At 44.6% G+C, this 17,928-nt stretch overlaps 2 protein-coding genes across 8 annotated transcripts in view; one reads left to right on the top strand and one right to left on the bottom strand.

Moving 5' to 3' along the window:
* The window catches only part of Ppp4r4 (protein phosphatase 4 regulatory subunit 4), a 96,920-nt gene extending 85,544 nt beyond the window's left edge, over positions 1-11,376 (top strand). For 5 of the 7 annotated variants that reach the window (XM_004837056.4, XM_013066769.3, XM_021245079.2 and 2 more), the window contains 2 exons: positions 2,198-2,345; positions 4,534-11,376. In XM_004837056.4, coding sequence (XP_004837113.2) covers positions 2,198-2,345; positions 4,534-4,558 — 173 coding nt within the window. In that variant the 3' untranslated portion in view covers positions 4,559-11,376. Of the gene's footprint in view, positions 1-2,197; positions 2,346-4,533 lie in introns of those variants that run through there. The other 2 variants (XR_002389603.2, XR_002389604.2) reach the window with 2 other exon arrangements.
* Positions 8,252-17,928, bottom strand: Serpina10 (serpin family A member 10). The gene is made up of 5 exons (XM_013066788.3): positions 17,780-17,928; positions 14,686-15,452; positions 13,148-13,259; positions 10,667-10,817; positions 8,252-8,612 (listed from the first exon to the last, which is right to left on the bottom strand). The coding sequence occupies exons 2-5, from the start codon at positions 15,401-15,403 to the stop codon at positions 8,421-8,423; spliced, it is 1,173 nt and encodes a 390-aa protein (XP_012922242.1). The 5' UTR covers positions 15,404-15,452; positions 17,780-17,928; the 3' UTR covers positions 8,252-8,420.

Raw genomic sequence — 17,928 nt, 5'->3', positions numbered from 1 at the left:
AAAACCCAAAACACTGACAACAACAAACATCGATGAGGATATGGAGCAACCAGAACTCTCACTCATTGCTGATGGCAAGCTACTTTGGAAGATAAGCAGTAGATTGTTATAAAACTAAACATATTCTTACAATATGATCCAGTTATTATGTTCTTTGATATTTAGTATTTGGTATTTAGTTGAAAACTTACATCCACACAAAAATGTACACATGGAATTTTATAGCAGCTTTATTTATAATTGCCAAAACTTGGAAGCAGACAAGATGTCCTTTAATTAGTGAATGGATAAACTGAAGTACATCCAGACAATGAATTCCATGCTAAAAAGAAATGAGCTAGCAGGTCATGAAAAAACATGGAAGAACCTTAAATCCATGTTATAAAGTAAAAGATACCAGGCTGCGGATTTAGCTCAGTGGTTCCTCTGCCTGCCTCCCAAGCGCAAGGACCCGAGTTCCATCCCCGGCACCAAAAAAAAAAAAAAAAAAAAAGCTAAGTAAAAGATGCCAGTTTGAAAAAGTTACATAGTTGTTACCCAATTATAAAACATTCTTGAAAAGGTAAAATCATGGAGATAATAACAAAATCAATGTTTGGCAGGGATTGGGAGAAAGGTGGGATGAGTAGGTGGAGAGAGTGAAAATACCCTTTTATGTTACTATATAATAAGGGACATATGTCATTATATGATTATTCAGACTCAGAATGTAAAACACCAAGAATGAACCTAATGTCAGCTGTGGACTTCGAGTGATCATAGTGTGTTAATGCAGGCTCATCAATCACAGTAAATGTACCACTCTGGGGAGATGTTGCTCATGGAGAGGCTCTGTATGAGTGGCAACAGGGGATCGATAGGCACTCTCTGTACTTTCCTCTCAATTCTGCTGTGAACCTACAACTGCTTTGAAAGATAAAGTTGGAAGCAGTATTAGAACACTAATTGGCTTAATATGGTACCACAAAGCCCCCCAAACTGTACCTCTATTCCTATCTCACATTATACACAAAATTAACTCAAAGTGTAAACCTAAGCATAAAAACTGACACTATTAAATTTCTAAAGAGCATATAGAAGAAAGTCTTTGTAACTTTGGAATAGACAAAGATTTCTCCTAACTACAATAGGAAAATACTAACACAGCAAACTTTATCAAAATTTAAAATCTGAAGCTTTGAAATAGAGCAATAAAAACTAAAAGTCAGGACATGGATTGGGAGAAAATATTCACAATACATATACCTGACAAGAGAATACCTGGTATTCAAAATATACAAAGAAGTTGTTTAATTAGGCAACTAATTTTAAAACGGGCAGAAGGTCTGAATGTGAGCACAAAAGAAGATAAACATGTTAAGTGCAGTTTGTAACTGAAAAATTCTTAAGATCAGTAATCAGAGAAATACAAATTAAGAACAATGAGAAGAAATTGCATGTAAAGATACCACTTAACACCTACGAGAATGCCTAAAATTGAAAAGGCTCCCAGTATCAAGCAGGTGATGAGAAGTGCTCTCCAGAATGCTACTGCACACGCAAAAAAAGGAAGGAAGACAGAAGGAGGAAGGAAAGAGCACTTTGGTAGTATCTTCTGAAGATAAGTATACGCTTACTCTGTGATCCAGCAGTTCTACGCTTAGGCTTTTACTGAAGAGAATTAAAACATACCCCCACACAGACTTGCACTTGGATGCTCATAGCAGCTTGTTTATAATAAAAACTGGAAAAATACAAATGTCTATCAGTGAACATTATGGATAAACAATATCAATCAGGAATAAAAAGGGATAAAGTACAGATATGTTCAATATGGATGAATCTTAAAGGAATCATCCTAATCAAATGAAAGCGGCGAGATAAAAAAGTAAGTATTCATGGCTTCCATTTATGTAAAATTGTAGAAAATGCAAGCTAATCTACAGTGACAGAGGGCCGATCGGTTGTTTTGAGAGGGATAAAGTGAGAGGAGGGTAAGGAGTACAGTGGGCATGAGTTAACACTGGGTCGTGATGGGTGTGTTCACATCTTAATTTTGGCAATGGTTTCATGGAGGTATAAAGATTCCCAAACCTTAACTTTGTGCCATTATTATATGTAATTATGCCTTCATAAAATTAATTTAAAAAGTGAAAAAATCAGCCTTTTCTTCTCTTAACATCTTTCCCAGTATGTTCTGTATATCTGTTCCTTTCAGATGATTCATTCCGGACTCGAAGTGCCAGTAGTGCTCCAGCCTCCTTTTCTTTCAGTCCTCTCATACCCAGTACCTCCCGTGGGACAGTTAACCCAACAGATCCAAAGAACAGTGGAAGTAAAGACACACAACCCCGGAAGGCCACCTTGTGAGTCACTGAGTGGTAACCATACAGTGTTTGTCCTATTCTTTCCTGAGTGTACTTGTCTTCCCATGTACATACTTTTCAAGGAATAGAACATGTCTCCAGTGAGCCCAAGGGGGTTTTATCACTTGAGATTTTGTTAGGCTAGATAGTACATATAAGATAATTTATATAGGTATGGCAAATTACTCTAACCTTAGGGAATCAACAAAAGACCATTTAAATGGCTTCAGATAATATCTTGAGATTTTTCCCCCCTATGGAACATTTGCACTCCTTTATCTCTACGACACTGGGAGAGTTACATCCCTTTGAACACCTGGCTATCGTATCTCATTGCCGCAATGCTCAGAAAGAGGGGTATGGCGGATGTCACTTATAAAAGATCACTGCAGCACAGAACCCAGAATTGTGGGCTCAGTAAACTAGGCACATAGACTGTACTTGTGCCTTGAAGTTGAAGTTCTGTCTTCCTTTCCCCCACAGTTCCTTTTTATATGCAATTTGGATTTTGTTGGAATCACCAAAGTCTTTGGGTTTTTTTAGCTTAAACATTTAAGAGGGTAGTATCATGAAAACCAGCAAAGAGACCATACCAGTGTCTAAATGATTCTGCCAGGATACTCAAACTGCAGCTGTAGGTTTGTACTTTCACTTGAAAATCTGAACCTTCTGATTAGAACAGAACTTAAGCAAGATTCACATTTCCTTCTAAACACATTTCACTAAATTCAGAAACATTTTCCAGTAAAGTTTCTCAACTGCATCTTTTTTGCAGAAACTTCATGCTGGAGGCCCTATTAGGAGCACAACTGTATATTATAATTCATTCCAAATTGTAACTGACCATTAGGTATATACAAGTATAGATGCATATACTTTACTTTCTTCAGAATTTAGAAATAAATTTATTGCATGGGGCTCCAGGTAAGAGCAGGTATATATACTACAAAGTACTAATAATAGGAAAAAGCGATATTGATATTAAGGGTGACTAGAGTCACTATAGGACCCCTTTACTACAGATAATGCTGTTTCCCCAGATAGTTAATGCCCTTGTGATTACACTGTGGAGGTTCCATTCAGAAGCTGTGAGCAGAGAGGTGGGGCAGGGTGATTTTCTGCACAGGTCAGCAGGAGCCGCATGCCTGCCCTACAGCAGCTGAGCGTGGGGCACAGCCCTATCCTGCTTGGCCTCCCTGCCTGCTCTGTGAAATGCAGGGTTGACTCATGTTCTTCTAAGGGACCTGTCGGTCCTGTAGCCTGAGATCCCTCCTCTAGCTACCTGAGAGCCACCAGCTCTCAGAGGGCTCCCCTGACCACTCCTGTGGAGTAGCCGTGCAGCCACAGCAACGGTGTTCTCTTCACTTATTCCTCTACGTGTTATGGGCCGCTTTTAAAAACCCCCGAAGCCTAATATACTCAGGCCAGCTCTCCTTTATGCAGATTCCTTCATTTGTTCTTTCCTCGTTATGCATGTTCTTCCCTTGTATAGATTGAATTTTCTCTTACATAAATGCCGGTTACAAAACATGGTACTTTCCTCCTGTGTAGGCTGGGCAGGGCCTGCTGCCTCCCGAGTCCCCGGGCTCCAGGAGCTCCAACCGCAGCTGAGTTGGGTGCTGGCTGATACCTAAATTGGTTTTTTGTGTCTTTGTTTTGTTGTGTTTTGTTTTTACGTGAAGTATTGTCCGCAATTCAGAGCCATGCCTTACCCAAATGAAAATGTCATTTTTACTTAAAATAAGCCTATGAAGTGATGTCAAAAAGTATTATTTCAGTTTTTGCTTCTGATAAAAATGACATGTAAGTCACTTCCCAGCTTTACAGAATGACACATCTGGTAATTAGAAAAAGCTGTGTCTTAAAGAAGGGCAGGTGCACAGTATATCTTACTACAAGGCCCTGCAATTAATATAGTTAGGCCTGCATAATTTCCATTATGGTTATACAGTGTTTGCAGTGCAGTAAAATATGAATTAAATAGTGTGCTATGTTAGGTGCACGCGTGGTTTTTTTGATAGTTAAAGGCAATTCTGAGTAATTTTTAATGTGTACTTTTTTCTCTTAGAATTCTCCTATTAGGTTTCTTCAAAGTAGTGTATCTACGTCTTTATTTACTTTGTGAGCATTATAGGGATAAAATTGCTCATATCTGTTTTTCTCTCTCTACCCCGCCCCCTTCCTTCAGAAAATCCAGAAAATCCAACCCTTAAATCAACTGTTGTTGAAGGGGACAAAGCAAAGACACCGGGATGAATATGACTGATGGACAAAAGCTAAAGCAGTGGCTGGGGCTTTTTTCTTTTCCTTTTTTTTTTAAAGTTTTTGTTTGTTTTAATGAATGGAAAAAGAGACATAATGGCAGCTTATGTTAAACTTGACCATATTTGAAATTAAATTCCCTAAGAGGTATAGTATATATTTCTTACATAATAATGTGGTTACAGAATTCCAGTGTTAACATAGTGCATTGTAATGAAAAGCAAGTTCAGTGTGTGCTTCGAGTACGGCTGCAAAACTGACAAGCCTGCCTTTATTTGTGCAGGAAGCCAGTGGTTTCACTGTCTTAGAGTCTCTGTGTTTAGCAATTGCATGACAGTCCACAATGGCCAAAATTGACCTTGCTGGGCACTGCAGGAGCAGGGAGGGACTTGGGAGGTGAGGAAGAGACCACATAGCCGTCCACACCCAGCTGAAGAGTCAAACTGAACACCTGTCACAGTTTCATGAGTCCTGTGAGGGAACAACATGTCCTCTGTGGACATTCCCAAATTAATCCTGCAAAAAGATTTCTGATAACTTTGAGCTGCAAATACCTTAAAAATAATAGATTGATGATTTCCTTTATTTCCTAGAATTTCTTTTATAAATACTTTGTTTACATTTTAGAATGTATTTGGCTTTACTTAATTTAAAATGACGAATCTAGTTTGAATCAGCTGTTACTCCAAGCTATCATGCTTCAGCTGTGTCAACAGCATTTATTTGTACTAATGCTAATATTTCCATCAAAATTTGCCTGTGCAACATATACAGTTCTTAATTTTAAAATGTCAGTTCTGTACTGTATGAAGCTATTGTCAGCTTCTCTGTTTCAAAATGCAATCAACATATAACTATATTGATATTAGAAAATATTTGTTTTTTAAATATATTGATGTATGATAAAGATGATCTAATTTGTGAATGCATATGTGTGTCTGGTTACTTTTTATAATGTGAAATGGATAATGAATTTATTCAAAATAAAACAGGTTAATGAGATGCCTGTGTTTGTGAAAAAAAGTTTTAAATATGTTTCTGAAATTGTAATTCTTTAGTTAAAGAGCAAGACAGCTCATTCTTAAGTAATGAATAAGAGAAGCACAGTGATCTCAACTGTAAATCACTCAGGGGACAATTACTCAGTATAAGACTTATTCATGGATCTGTCTCCCCTTTTCTTTCCACCTGGCCTCTTTTTGGCAGTATGTGTAGTGATTCGTAATATCCTTAATGAGAGGACAATTAGGTAAATGGAATTGTTCGACTCATTTTATCAATAGTTAAAAATCCAATAGGTATGAGAAACTTGACAGTTCTGGTTAAAGAAATTCAGCATAGTTTCTGTGGATTTCATTTAGCAATTTTTATTGCTGTCATCTTCTACCAGACTCAATAGTATGGACTTGACTGTATTGTGATCTGGAGAATTTGTAGTGCGCAGTGGGACAACAAAGCCCACCCATTTGTCCATAGTCAGCATTGACTCTTATTTTAAATAAGATGGAGAATTTCAATTTAATTGTTAAAACATTTACCAAAGTTATGAACTTTTGTTTTCCCATTATGAATATGAGAAAAGGAAAGCTGAGTGAGAGGAAAAACACTGCTAGTAAAGTTAAGAAATGTAGAGAAGTCAATTGCATTCTTACAGCTAGGCATTAAATTCTCAGTTCAAGTTAATCAGATTACTTTTGGACAAGGATTTTTTTTTTCATAAACATGATAACCTCTAAAATTTTTGAAATGTTTGTTAAAATGTTACTTCCAAGGACAGATATAAACAATCAAAAATGGTGACAGTTATGACTATCCTCATTTACACCAGAAACAAGACTAATACTCTTATGAGAGTTCTGTTTAACAACCTCTCGTGTAGATTCTTTAACTAGATCTAGACAAGGCCACCTGAGGCTGAGAAGAACTGACCTTTCCATGACCAAGTGTGACTGTGTTCATTTTAGAGCATTGTGTTCTCATAGACCAGTGATGATGAACCTTTTAGAGCTTTCAATGATACAAACAGCCTACTGCAGCATGCGTGCCATAGGTTTGCCAACACCGTCGTAGAGTTTCTTTTCTAGATTGCATCTCTTAAAAATGAGAACATTGCCGGAACCCTATTCTTCTCTCTGCATTTTTCCACAAACAAACCTGATAACTGGACATAGATCATATAGGAATGCCAGTTTAACTTAGCCCTCTTCCATTGTTTCTCTTTCTAGGCTCTAGAATTTCCTGCCTGTCAAATAATGTCAATTAGTACTCTTGGATGGACTGCAGGAATGAGTTCATGCCCAGATGTGGGCATGGTGAAGTTAGTCTTTAGACTGGCTCTTAATATTATCACCTATTCTCATTGCTTTGATTTTAGTCATCAAGATAATAAGTTAGTTTCAGGTATGTTTAAGCATCAGCACAGATAGAAATCCAATTATGCATTTAGTTAACACACCTGACTTTCCAAGATTTGTTAACTCTATTTAGGATTCTCTGACTTGACCATCCTAAAGTTGTGCCTTGTTTCCATGTCAGAAAATGACTGAGAAAGCCCCACAGGTATTTGCTATTCTCCTTTTCCCCTTGGGGTAGAGTCCATGCTTATATTGTTTAACCGTGGTGGGTAACTCTGAAGTAAACACATTCTGTGTAGCAGGATCTCAGCGCATGTTCCAGGGAGGGAAGGAAGAGGAACAGGGCTTGGGTGTTAGACACAGACCTTTGCTGCACCATGGTCACACTGGTGACTGAGATACAGGTTTGACTTATCCATCAGGTAAAGTAGCCACAGTGCCTAAGGCAGTGATGGCAAACCTTTTAGAGACCAAGTGCCCAGACTGCAACTCAAAACCCACTTATTTATCACAAAGTGCCAACTCTGCAGTTAAACCTGACTACTGAGGTTTTAGTTTAAAAAAACAAAACTGTTACCTGGTGCTTGACTTCTGGGGTGAATTGGCTCGCATGTTGACAGAGGGCTCTGCGTACCCACTGCGGCACACATGCCATAGGTTCATCATCACTGGCCTACAGTCACCATGCTTTTAAGGGCCCTTGAAGATGTTTTATTTCTACCAGAAAGCAAGACACATAGATTGCATTGTTAAAAGGATCAGTTATCCAGAATATATTCGCCCTGACACCAATGAAGATCTATATAAATAGTATAAATGAACTATACATAAATACTAAAAATCATATATATGCTAAAACATATATTTGTGTGTGTGTGTGTGTGTGTATGCCTAGTGCCTTCAAAAGTCACAGTGTGATCCAATTTCTGGGTCCCTTATTCTTCCCTTTGTAAAATGAAAGTATTGAACTGGATGATCTTTGGTGCACCAGGGAGTCCAGTAGACATCATTGAGTTAGACACTGATCAGGACTGATTACAGCAGTTTTCTCCTAACTTTAGTCAGCAGAAATATTCTGTAACAGATTAAAATGAAATGCTTACTTTATATCAGAAGTGGACAGAGAAACATGACTCAAGGAGATTGCACGTCCTCCCCTCAAAGGCCTCATTGTGGATTTGGGTTCCAGTCTACTGGGTGTCAAGTCCAGATATGTGAGCTGGCTTCCAGCACTTAACTAAGGGCCTTAGGACCAGGTTTAAATGCCAGACGGATTGCACAGACATCTCCTTTAAACGTGTGTCACTTTAATATGTGTGTTAATTTGAGAACAGCCCATAGCAGCTGAGGACATCAGGGATGTGCCTTTCCTCGGCCACTCAGCGGGATGTCCTGTGTGGGTGCAGATGCCTCCACTTCAGCACCTGCTGTCGCGCTGAATGCTCATGCATGTCACGAGTCACAGGACAGTCGGGTCCACCACCCTGCCCAGGAACAGGAGCATCCCAGAGGTTTCCTCATAGATCATGAAGTGAAATGGGCGGTCCACTCTGATGATGGGAGGCATGGAGTAAGCAATGATTTCTGACAGGGTTCCTGCCACTGCCTCTGTTCCTTTTTCATCAACTTCAATCACTGATTGTTGTAAAACCTAGGAGAGGGAATAATTGGAAGACCATTTGTGTGGCAGTAGGGATTGAAAAATTAATGAGCCCTTGAAATGCCACCCATCTGGCAGTGCTCCTGGAGTTTAGTGATGCAGGGCCCATCTGTGTGAAGAGTTATGGCTGCTCCAAGGAGTGTGTTAGAATCTGAAACCATCCACCTAAGAGACCTTAGGAACCCAGTGTGAAATGTGGAATATGTGAAATACATTCTGGACTTGGGTGACAGGAACTCTGGCAGGACATTTATGCATAAAAGTACAGTGGACCCTCAAGTTATGACTGGCCTGACATACAAACAACTTGAGTTATGACTGGAATTTTAGTTTTGCGACCAAAGTTGAGTTACGACCCTAGTACCAGCTGCTTGTGCTTCCAGATGGTCTCACATACAGATTTAACCCTTAAAAGAATTCTGGAAGGAACATGACAACATCCTCTCCTGTGTGTGGTTAACTCAGAAATCCTGGGCCAATGTCTCTCTGAGGACCCTGAGATCTGCTGTGTACAGGAGAGAGACTTGAAGGCTGTGTAGAGGAGCTGGGGTCTTCAGTTGACCAACTTGAGTTACAGCTAGCCCTCATGAACGAATTGAGTCCATAAGTCGAGGGTCTAATGCATCTAGCATTTATTGGACATGTACATTGTGCTACTGATTGTTAAGCTGAGCTGCTGTTTTGAGCTTCCCAGGTTGCCTGAGTCCTTTGACCTTTGTTTTGCCAGGTAGGGTGAGGGCAGGGCATGGTTAGTCTTGGGGGGCAGCTCCCCAGAACCTGGTGCTGCCCCGAGGTACTGACTAGAGCAATCCAGAGAGCCCCTGAAGTTTTCTGGAACCCTGGTTGCCAGTACTCAGACCACTTGCCTGTTCGGGAGCTCTTATGTCCAGGAACCTGGTGTCATGTGAATGATGTACCTTTATAATTATTGTAAGGGGAGATCATGAAAACATCACCATAATACCTGGAAATTCTCATTTCCTTGGATTAAAAATTTATTCCTCAGAGCAAGTAGAGGGAGAATATTTAGTGGTTTATAATCGCAAGCTCATGATGATGCTTTGTAAAACTGCAGCACATTTCTTAGTTTTCCTTATATTCACAGTAGAGACTCAGGAGTGGGTCTGCAAGACTGTTATGTTTATCTGGCCTTCCCTTGGATAGGACGGCCTGGAGGCAGGCCCTGGTTAACTTCCTGGCTCCTGCTCAAGTGAACATCACTTTGAATCTCTCTTGGAATTGAAAATTCCAGCTGCCATGGGAAAGCAGACGCCACATTTCATGGCCATGGAAGGATGCAGTGAGGTGTGACTGCCATGTGGAGGCGTGGGGAGTGTTTGCTTGGACTGGAGGGAGGGCAGAGGGGAGCTACTGCTGCTGACCGTGGTGAACACAGGCCGGAAGAGCCAGCTAGTTCCTTCAGTGCTGAGCTGCTGTGACAACAGGCGCTGAACCAAGAGCATGTCCTTTGAGAAACACTGATGAGCTGGGAGAACTCGCTGGGGAAGCTGACTGAACTTGTTCTTAGTCGTTTTTCAGATAGACCAAAAAAGGACCAAAAAGAATGAGTTAGGGAGAAGTAATAGGTCGGGATTTTTGGTTTTAAATTAGACATTTGTGGATGAGGCTGCTTCTCAAAGAAGGGAGGAGTTTCTGCCACTTAAAGCATGGAAAAGAGAGACTGAAACCAGAGTGAATCTACAGGGGTAACTGGAGAGGGGATGTCCCCAAGAGGTAGTTGGTGAGGCCTTGTGGTTTCTGAGGATTTCTTTCGTGAGCTTTTGCAGTATAACATAGATGATGACGAGGCTGTAAACCACTCCCTACTCCAGGATAGATTTCTCCTTGAGCCTTAGGAAAAGGCTCTGCTGAAGAGTAATCAGTTGAAAAGGTGTTGTAATAATGTGACTTGAAATATTTAAAACACCCAACTTGGGTGCTGTTGCAAGTCTCTGAAATTTAAATCTATTTCCCTAGGCATTTTATTAAAATTAGATGGTGGCACTTCCTGCTTAGGATTGGGCACTGGTGAAGACCCGACTTGCCTTGGACACCTGCAGATTTCTTGGAGTAGCTGATAGTCCACTGAGGTCAGCCAAAGGCGAGAAGATTCTTCTGATACCCAGCTGCTTGAGCAGTTCGTGCATCTCATACTTCTGGTCCAGCTTGAACTTGGGAAAGAAAACCTCCATTTTCCTGTGGTACAAACACAGATAATGATGCAGTGTGGACAAAGCCACTGTTTATGAACACCGAAAAGGACACAGTTTCTTTTCCGTTTTTCTTCCTCCAAGGTTATTTCCAAGGCTATTTTAACAAGACTCCCTCAGTGCACTGTGCCTCACTCACGCTTTTCTTTTGTAATGATCTATCTCAGAAAAAATACTTCTGGCTTATCAAATATTATTGCCAGCTTATTTCTCAGCTGATGACTCACCTTCTTTTTAGTCAAGCATGCCATACTTCTTGTCCATTTCTCTGTTTTAAAAACCGCACATACCAACCCAGTAGCTGCTTCCTGCATCCTGCAGACACCGGGGGTTGAGGAGTGGCTGTTCTCAGCTCAGATCCCACAGAGCCCCAGTCTCCCAGAATAAGCCTAGGAGTCTGGGTATGGACAGGCGACGGGAGCAAGGGAACATTCAACAGGCTCTTCCACCCAGAGTAGTTATCTTCTATATTGGAGTCCTCTTTTGAAAATATGATGATTGGAAAGATGAGTCTGGTGGCTCAAAAATAAAAACTCTGAAAATAATTGATACTGAATCTTTTTTTTTTTTTGGTACCGGGGATCAAACTCAGGTCCTTAGCACTTATGTAGCAGGCGGCAAAACCGCTGAGCTAAATCCCAGGCCATGATACTAAGTCTTAAGTCCTAATTTCTTATTCTATGAAGTGTAGCCAAAAATGCCAATACGGATTTGTAGGGTGGTTCAGAAGAATGATGTATGCTGAGTACCCAGAACTGTGTCTGGTGTGTCCAAGGCCTTGATGAAGATGAATTCCTGCTCCCTCATGGTGTCTCTCCTTTTTCTCCCTGTCGCGTAGTTGGGCCAGGCAGTCAGCTTGGAATATAACTGAGGACATCACATGCCCTGAAGATTAATTTATAAATTCATACAGCTGACATTCGTTGAGAGCCTTTTATGTTGGGGCTCCTTTACTAGGTGCTAAAGATTTCAAGAAAAATGAGAGAAGAATAAGGAAATAAAACTAACAACAGGGACCCTCAGCTGAACTCAACTCTGCTGAATTCTGGGCTGATGGGATTCAGGAGGCACAGCTATGGATTCTGGTCGCAGCTGTCCCTCGTACTCCAACAATTGGGCTGATTTCTTAGAGAACCATGTGAGCCCCCACTGCTCTGTGCAGAGCCCCTCCCCGGGCGGTCACACCCCAGATCTACATCCCCAGCCTGGGCTCGCCTTGGCCTCTAATCCAACTGCCTTCTTGCCATCTCCACTTGGATGTCTGATAGCTCTTCTGATCCACATGCTCAGACTGAACTCTGGAATTTTCCCCCAGATCTGTGCCTCCCACATTCTTCCCCATTCTAGTAAATGATACATCCACTCTTCCAAATGCTGAGGCCAAAGCTGTGCAGTTACCGCTGACAAACAGCTTTGTTTCTGTCTTTATCTCTGTGTGTGTATGTGCATGTCTTCCCCTGTATCTCTCCCTCTCCCTGTCCTTATTTCTTTCTCTGCCTCTCTGTCTCCCCCACCCATCAAAATTCTGCCAACTCTCACTTCCTAGTCATTCAGAATCCCACCTCCACTGCCACCATCATAGTCCCAGCCACAGCATGGCCGTCTGGATCCTCACAGTAGCCTCCCACGTGACTGTGGTACAGTCATGGCCTCCTTGTCCCCTAGTGTCTTCTTCCCGACCGAGAAACTTGTGCTATCCTTTAGTCCGATCATGTTTTGCTTCTGCTTGGAACCCTCCCGTGGCTTCTTCTCTCCTCTGGGCAAAGCTCAGGCCTATTCTGGGGCTTGTGAGGGGAGGTTCTGGGAGGCTGGGCCCCTGCTCCTCTCTGACTCATCTCCATGCACTGTGGCCATGCTGGCCACCTTTCTGTCCTCAGACCCCCAGACACACTCCATCCCAGAACTTATTGTCTCCAATCCCCGGAGACATCCACACAGTTCAGATGTTTGCTTACTGTTACCTCATTAGTGAGGCCTTCCTGACTCGCCTGTACCCTGCTGACACTCCTGTCTCTTTCTGGGTTACTGTTGATCTCCTTTAATTACACTGTAGATTCCAGGAGGGCAGGGACTTGGCTGTTTAGCTCACGGATGCACCCTAGCATCGTGTAGGTGTCACGGCAGGGGAACGTCATAAGTACTAGCTGAGTGAATGAACGAGCCAGGTGTGTGGAAGATCTGAGTAGAAAATGCCACACGCTGTTCTGGCCCTTGGGGAGCGGAGCTCTTCCTGGGGAGATGGGCATTGGGCCACAGTGCTCTGTTTGAGGTGAGGGGAGCCTTTGCAAGCATGGGCACAGCGAGGGGCAGTCATACCTGGTTTTCATGTTCCTGAGCCACGTCTCTACCAGGTCTGTGGTCAGATAGTCTTCCAGGTCAAGGTGATCTCCCATTTTCTCCATGAGCACCACCAGCATGGTGGCATTTCCTCAGAAGGGCAGTTGAAGAACATGACAGTGAAAATTTCTATCAAAGGTGGAGGCAAACTTTCCCTGCCTGTACATCATGGGCACCTTCACTGCCCTGTATTTGTCCAGGTGGAAAGTGTCAGCTTCCGTGAGGATAGGGTCGAAGGGGGTCAGCCACTTCCCTGAATAAGAAAGAAGATCTCATGCCAAAGGCAGCCCCTTGGAGAGCATTGTTCCAGCTCTAGTCACAAGGCAGAGAGGGTTTGAACTCCCTTCGCCCCAGCCAGAAAGGTGTTCCCTCACTGATTTAGCTTGGATTATAGCTCAGGCAGGTGGAACACATTTCCCAAAGATCAACTTTTCCCAGGGTGAAATCCAGGTCCACCCACCAGCCCTGTGGAATCACAAGGAAGCAGAGAGGCTCTTCCCAGCCTCTGCTCCCCTCCTTGTTCCAGACCTGAACAAAACTCCCTCTCATTCTTCCTGGTGGAGGCTCCAGTCTAGAGAAGACTTTAGGCCTCTGCCTGGTCTCGTCTGCATGAGGGGCCTCTGGTTGCCACCTCGTGCAACACACACCTGCACAAGAGCACACGCATATGTGACACTGAGTGACAGTGTCTCTGGCCCACCCACTGCCGTGTGGGGCTCTGACAGCAGGGACCCCACAGTGCAGGGGGGATGCAGCGTGTCCTCCCTTCGGGGCCTATCCTGGGGTGTGGCCTAGTGACTGCAAGGTCGTTTCCTGTCCTTGGGCTGCCTGGGTCTCCTGGTGCCAGCTCTCTGTCCCACTGACATCTACACCACTTCCTGTACCTGGGCTCAGGGTGCCAGGAGACCTTTGTGTGTCTGGCCGGGCCATCGATTGTTTGACCCTATCAAGCTAACCTCTCCCATCTCCACATTCATCTCCTTTAGGAAGGAGACATTGGCCCCTGCTCTACCCACTGCATTGGTAGCTGAGAAGACCAAGTGCCCTGTGTGTGCAGGGTCTCGGATGTGCCACGCACAACTGGGCACTTTACGTGCTTTATCTTACCTAGCTTCAGAACTATAGCAGGTGGGAGTGTCCCTATCTCCTAGATTAAGAATCCAAGGACAGATTCTGTCATCTGCCCCAGGTCATAAAAGCAGAGCATGAAGGAGCAAAGATGCAATCCAAACTCTCTCAGACAAAATGCTCCTTTTGGGAATTATCCTATGCTGCTTCTTCCCAAGGGCAGAAGGAGCTTCTCAGAGGTGCTGTGACACCTTTAACGACCAAAGGCTGTGGGGTTAGGAGGGCAGGGGCCTCACATGACCATCTGGCACCATTCAGAGCAGTTGTGAAACCTGAGGACACATTCTCAGAAAATCCTTTGGCAAAATCACTCGCTGACCAGAGGAGGGGAAGGAAGAGACAGCAACAGGGCCCTTCAGTTTTGGGAGAGCAGAACACGATCAAAGTACCTTTGAACAAGATGTAATCCACAAGAATTAATTTGGTTTCAGGAATAATCTCATCAAAGAGCTTGGGAATTTTCCCCTGAGTCTCTTTGTTAATGTAATAATTCATGAGCCCTCTGGCCTCTGAGGCATTTCGAAAATTTGTAGGCACGAACTCTGTATCGAAATACCTCTTGGATAAATTGAGGAAGGTCTCCTTGACATCGAAATCCTTGTGGATGAAGGCAAAGCTCCCTTGGTCAAGGCCCAATTCGAGGCTCCCGGAGAAAGTCTCTCGGAGCTGCTTGAAGAGGGCGGGCAGGAGCAGAGGCTGCGGCTCACTTAACGCCTGTAGCTGCAGTCCATGCTCCACCTGGGCTCTGGTCTGCCCGTTGGCCCCCAGCATCAAGCCTGCCATGGCCAAGGCCACACCAAGTGGTGAAAAGACCACATTGCCGTCGTGCTGCATGGAGATCTTTCGCAGCAGGCTGAAGCCAAGGTTTGAAGTCGCATTAGAGAGCTGCTGCACGCAGGCCCTCAGCCAGGCCTCCCCCTTCTCCTTTTCCTCCTCCTCTTCATCAGGGGGACCCTGCATGTCCCCCCAGGTCTGGTTCTGAGAATCCTTGGGCTCCAGAGTCTCCAGCCCTGCCTGGGATTCTGGCGAATGGGGTTGGAGGGCCCAGCTGGGTACCAGCAGCTCCACCAGGAGGACAGGGAGCAGGAGGCCCAGTGGCACCCTCATGTGGCCAGCTGTGGAGGCCAAGGACCCCTCCCTTCAGCAGCAAGACTTCCTGTGCAGGAGAGAGGACAGAGACTGTCTTAATGCCTTGTAAATCGTCTCCTCCCTGCGAGGCAAATATCACCCCCACGTCTCACCTCTCTCCTGTGGGAACAGCCATCTTGACTTGTGATTTCAGCCTTGGCCCAGGGGGATCTGGGGCCAGGAAGGGCATATTGGCTCACCCCAGGAGGGGACAACCCTTCACACACCAAACTTCTTCTGGGTCCCATCCCTGCTGGGCCCCCAGGCAGTTCATGGTCTCTGGCTCCTTTCCCTATTCATCTGCTTCCTCCCAAAAGTACAGAGCAGAGCCCCCTCTCTGTGGACAGCAGGCAGGGAAAAGGGTAGGGAGTGGTGGGCTTCCTGGTCTCTTCAGACATTTCCTTTAATCTTTCAGGCATGAAGCAGCCCCTCCATGCTGGGCTACAGTATCTTGGTGTGTGACACATCGGGTCGGGGATTTGGATCCCCCCGGAGACAATCAGGCAATGAAAGAGGAAAGTTTTCCCCATCCTCAATTTTCTAATGAGAATCCTCCTCCCCTGCACCTCTCCTGTGTACTCCAGGCCTTCCTTCCTTTCTTTGCCATCACCTGGGAGCTGCTGGCTTTGCTGCCCAAGCTTCCCACCTGGCAGTGACTCTCCAGCCACGTCCTCACTTCTAGCTGTCGCTGACACTGCCATCTTTCCCAGCTGTTTGCACATCCTCAGGCCCTAGCCTGGCTCCTGGGCCATGCCATTTGCTGGTACAAAGCCACACCCAGCTCCAGCTCAGGGCATTGCTCCTTGTTTTGCCAGTGGTGCCACAAAACTCAAAGCTCTGTCCTCAAAGCCTGAATGGCACTCCCTTACTCAGTAGAGCACTTCTGCTGCATTCTCCCAAAAGCTCTGGTTAAGAAATATCTTTCAGCCTTGTGTGGCAATCCTACACCTACTAGGCCACTGCCAGTGTTGGGTTACTAATTAACTCCCCACCTTTTACTGTTGCTATAGAATAAATGTCTCTGTTCCTCTGAAATTCTTATATTAAAGATCACTAATCACTTTTTACATCACTGTGACACAATACCTGACACCTGCAACTTAAAGGAGTAGAAGTTAATTTCTGCTCATAGTTTTAGTCCATAGTTGGTCAAGCCTGGAAGGCATGGTGGGAGGGTTTGCGCAGAGGAAAGCTGCTCACAATATTGCAGCCAGGAAGCAGAGAAGGAGAGAGAGGAGAGAGGAGAGAGAGAGAGGGAGGGAGGGAGGGAGAGAGAGAGAGAGAGAGAGAAGAGGAGCCAGGAAGGGAGAAATAGAAATACCTTTCCGGGTCACACCTCCAGTGACTACATCTTCCCACTAGACCCCCCCCCTTCTATAACCCCCACCTGTGAGTGCATTAGGCTCTTGCAGGACAGCCCAGATCAGAACCACAACAAAGCCCTATTCCCCAAAGTGGTGGTGGTAGCATGTGAGGCCTTCAGGAAGTAATTAGGTATAGATGAGGTTGAAATGAGCCTTCTCTCTCTTTCCACAAAGGACGCAGGAAGATGGCAGCCATCTGCAAACTGGACGCTGGCCCTCACCATAGCCCAACCCTCCTGGCCCTAGACTTCTGGCCTCCTGAACCTTGAGAAGTGCATCAGTTGTTCCAGTTCCCCAGTCTATGGGATTTTGTTAAGGCAATCTGAGCTAAGACAATTAAGTTATAATATTTACCTCTACTTTGTAAGTCAAGCCCTTGGCACAATACTCCTGAATAAAGAATGACATTTCTCTCTCCTTAGGAAATTGTACTGGCACAACAGCTAGATGTCACCCCTTCCAGATGCTAAGACTCACTTCACTGTTCCTGAGGCTCCAGGTTCAGTCCCTGTCCAGCCTGAGCGGTGTGGCTTGTCCCTTTGGCTTTGTTCATGCATGGAGCAGTGCAGGATCCTCACGCAGGGCTGTTCCTTGGCCTAAGACACTAGCAAGCTGAGAGATCACGCCTTCCCATATAGACCCGAGCCATAAGGACCCACAGTAGCGCCCCTGAGCCTAGCCCTTTCTCTCCCATCCGGGGCAGGGGCGGGCTGCTTGCCGGGCACTGAGTTGCGATGGATGAGACACCACGGCTTGTGTGCCCTTTTGCCTGGCCTGCTTTATGCTGAGGAGCCCTTGTATCTAGGACATGCCTCTCATGCATCACAGTTGCTACCCCATCTAGGACTGAGGACTCTGTGCTGCTTAGCCACCCACCTTTCATCTCATGCCCCACAACCCACTCTGGAGGGCAGGAAGGCAGGAACACCTCCCCTCCCCAGTCTTCCCCTTGAGCCACTCCAAGATCTCCTTGTCATCCTCCACCTCTTACCTTCAAGGGGCCTCAGGTGCCTGAGAAGGTCATTCAAAAGATGAAAGCTTTGCTCTGCAGCCCAAAGCCTTCTGCAAATATTTGTAATTCCAAAGTATGATCCCTCTGTAGGACTGTTACTAATTAACATTCTGCTCAGAGATAGTGGA

This window comes from Heterocephalus glaber, unplaced genomic scaffold, assembly GCF_053883595.1.
Source record: "Heterocephalus glaber isolate CG9 unplaced genomic scaffold, H.glaber_assembly_v1.0 deba00001608, whole genome shotgun sequence".
NCBI lineage: Eukaryota > Metazoa > Chordata > Mammalia > Rodentia > Bathyergidae > Heterocephalus > Heterocephalus glaber.
Note: the sequence above shows the minus strand (reverse complement) of the source record. Positions and strands in the feature narration are given on the sequence as shown.

Coding starts and splice junctions, on each gene's coding strand:
- Serpina10 (XM_013066788.3), bottom strand. CDS start 15,403: ATGAGGGTGCCACTGGGCCTCCTGCTCCCTGTCCTCCTGGTGGAGCTG. Junction 13,260..14,685: donor GGATTACATCTTGTTCAAAG/GTACTTTGATCG, acceptor TGCCCTTCTGAG/GAAATGCCACCATGCTGGTG. Junction 10,818..13,147: donor CTCAGGAACATGAAAACCAG/GTATGACTGCCC, acceptor TTTGTACCACAG/GAAAATGGAGGTTTTCTTTC.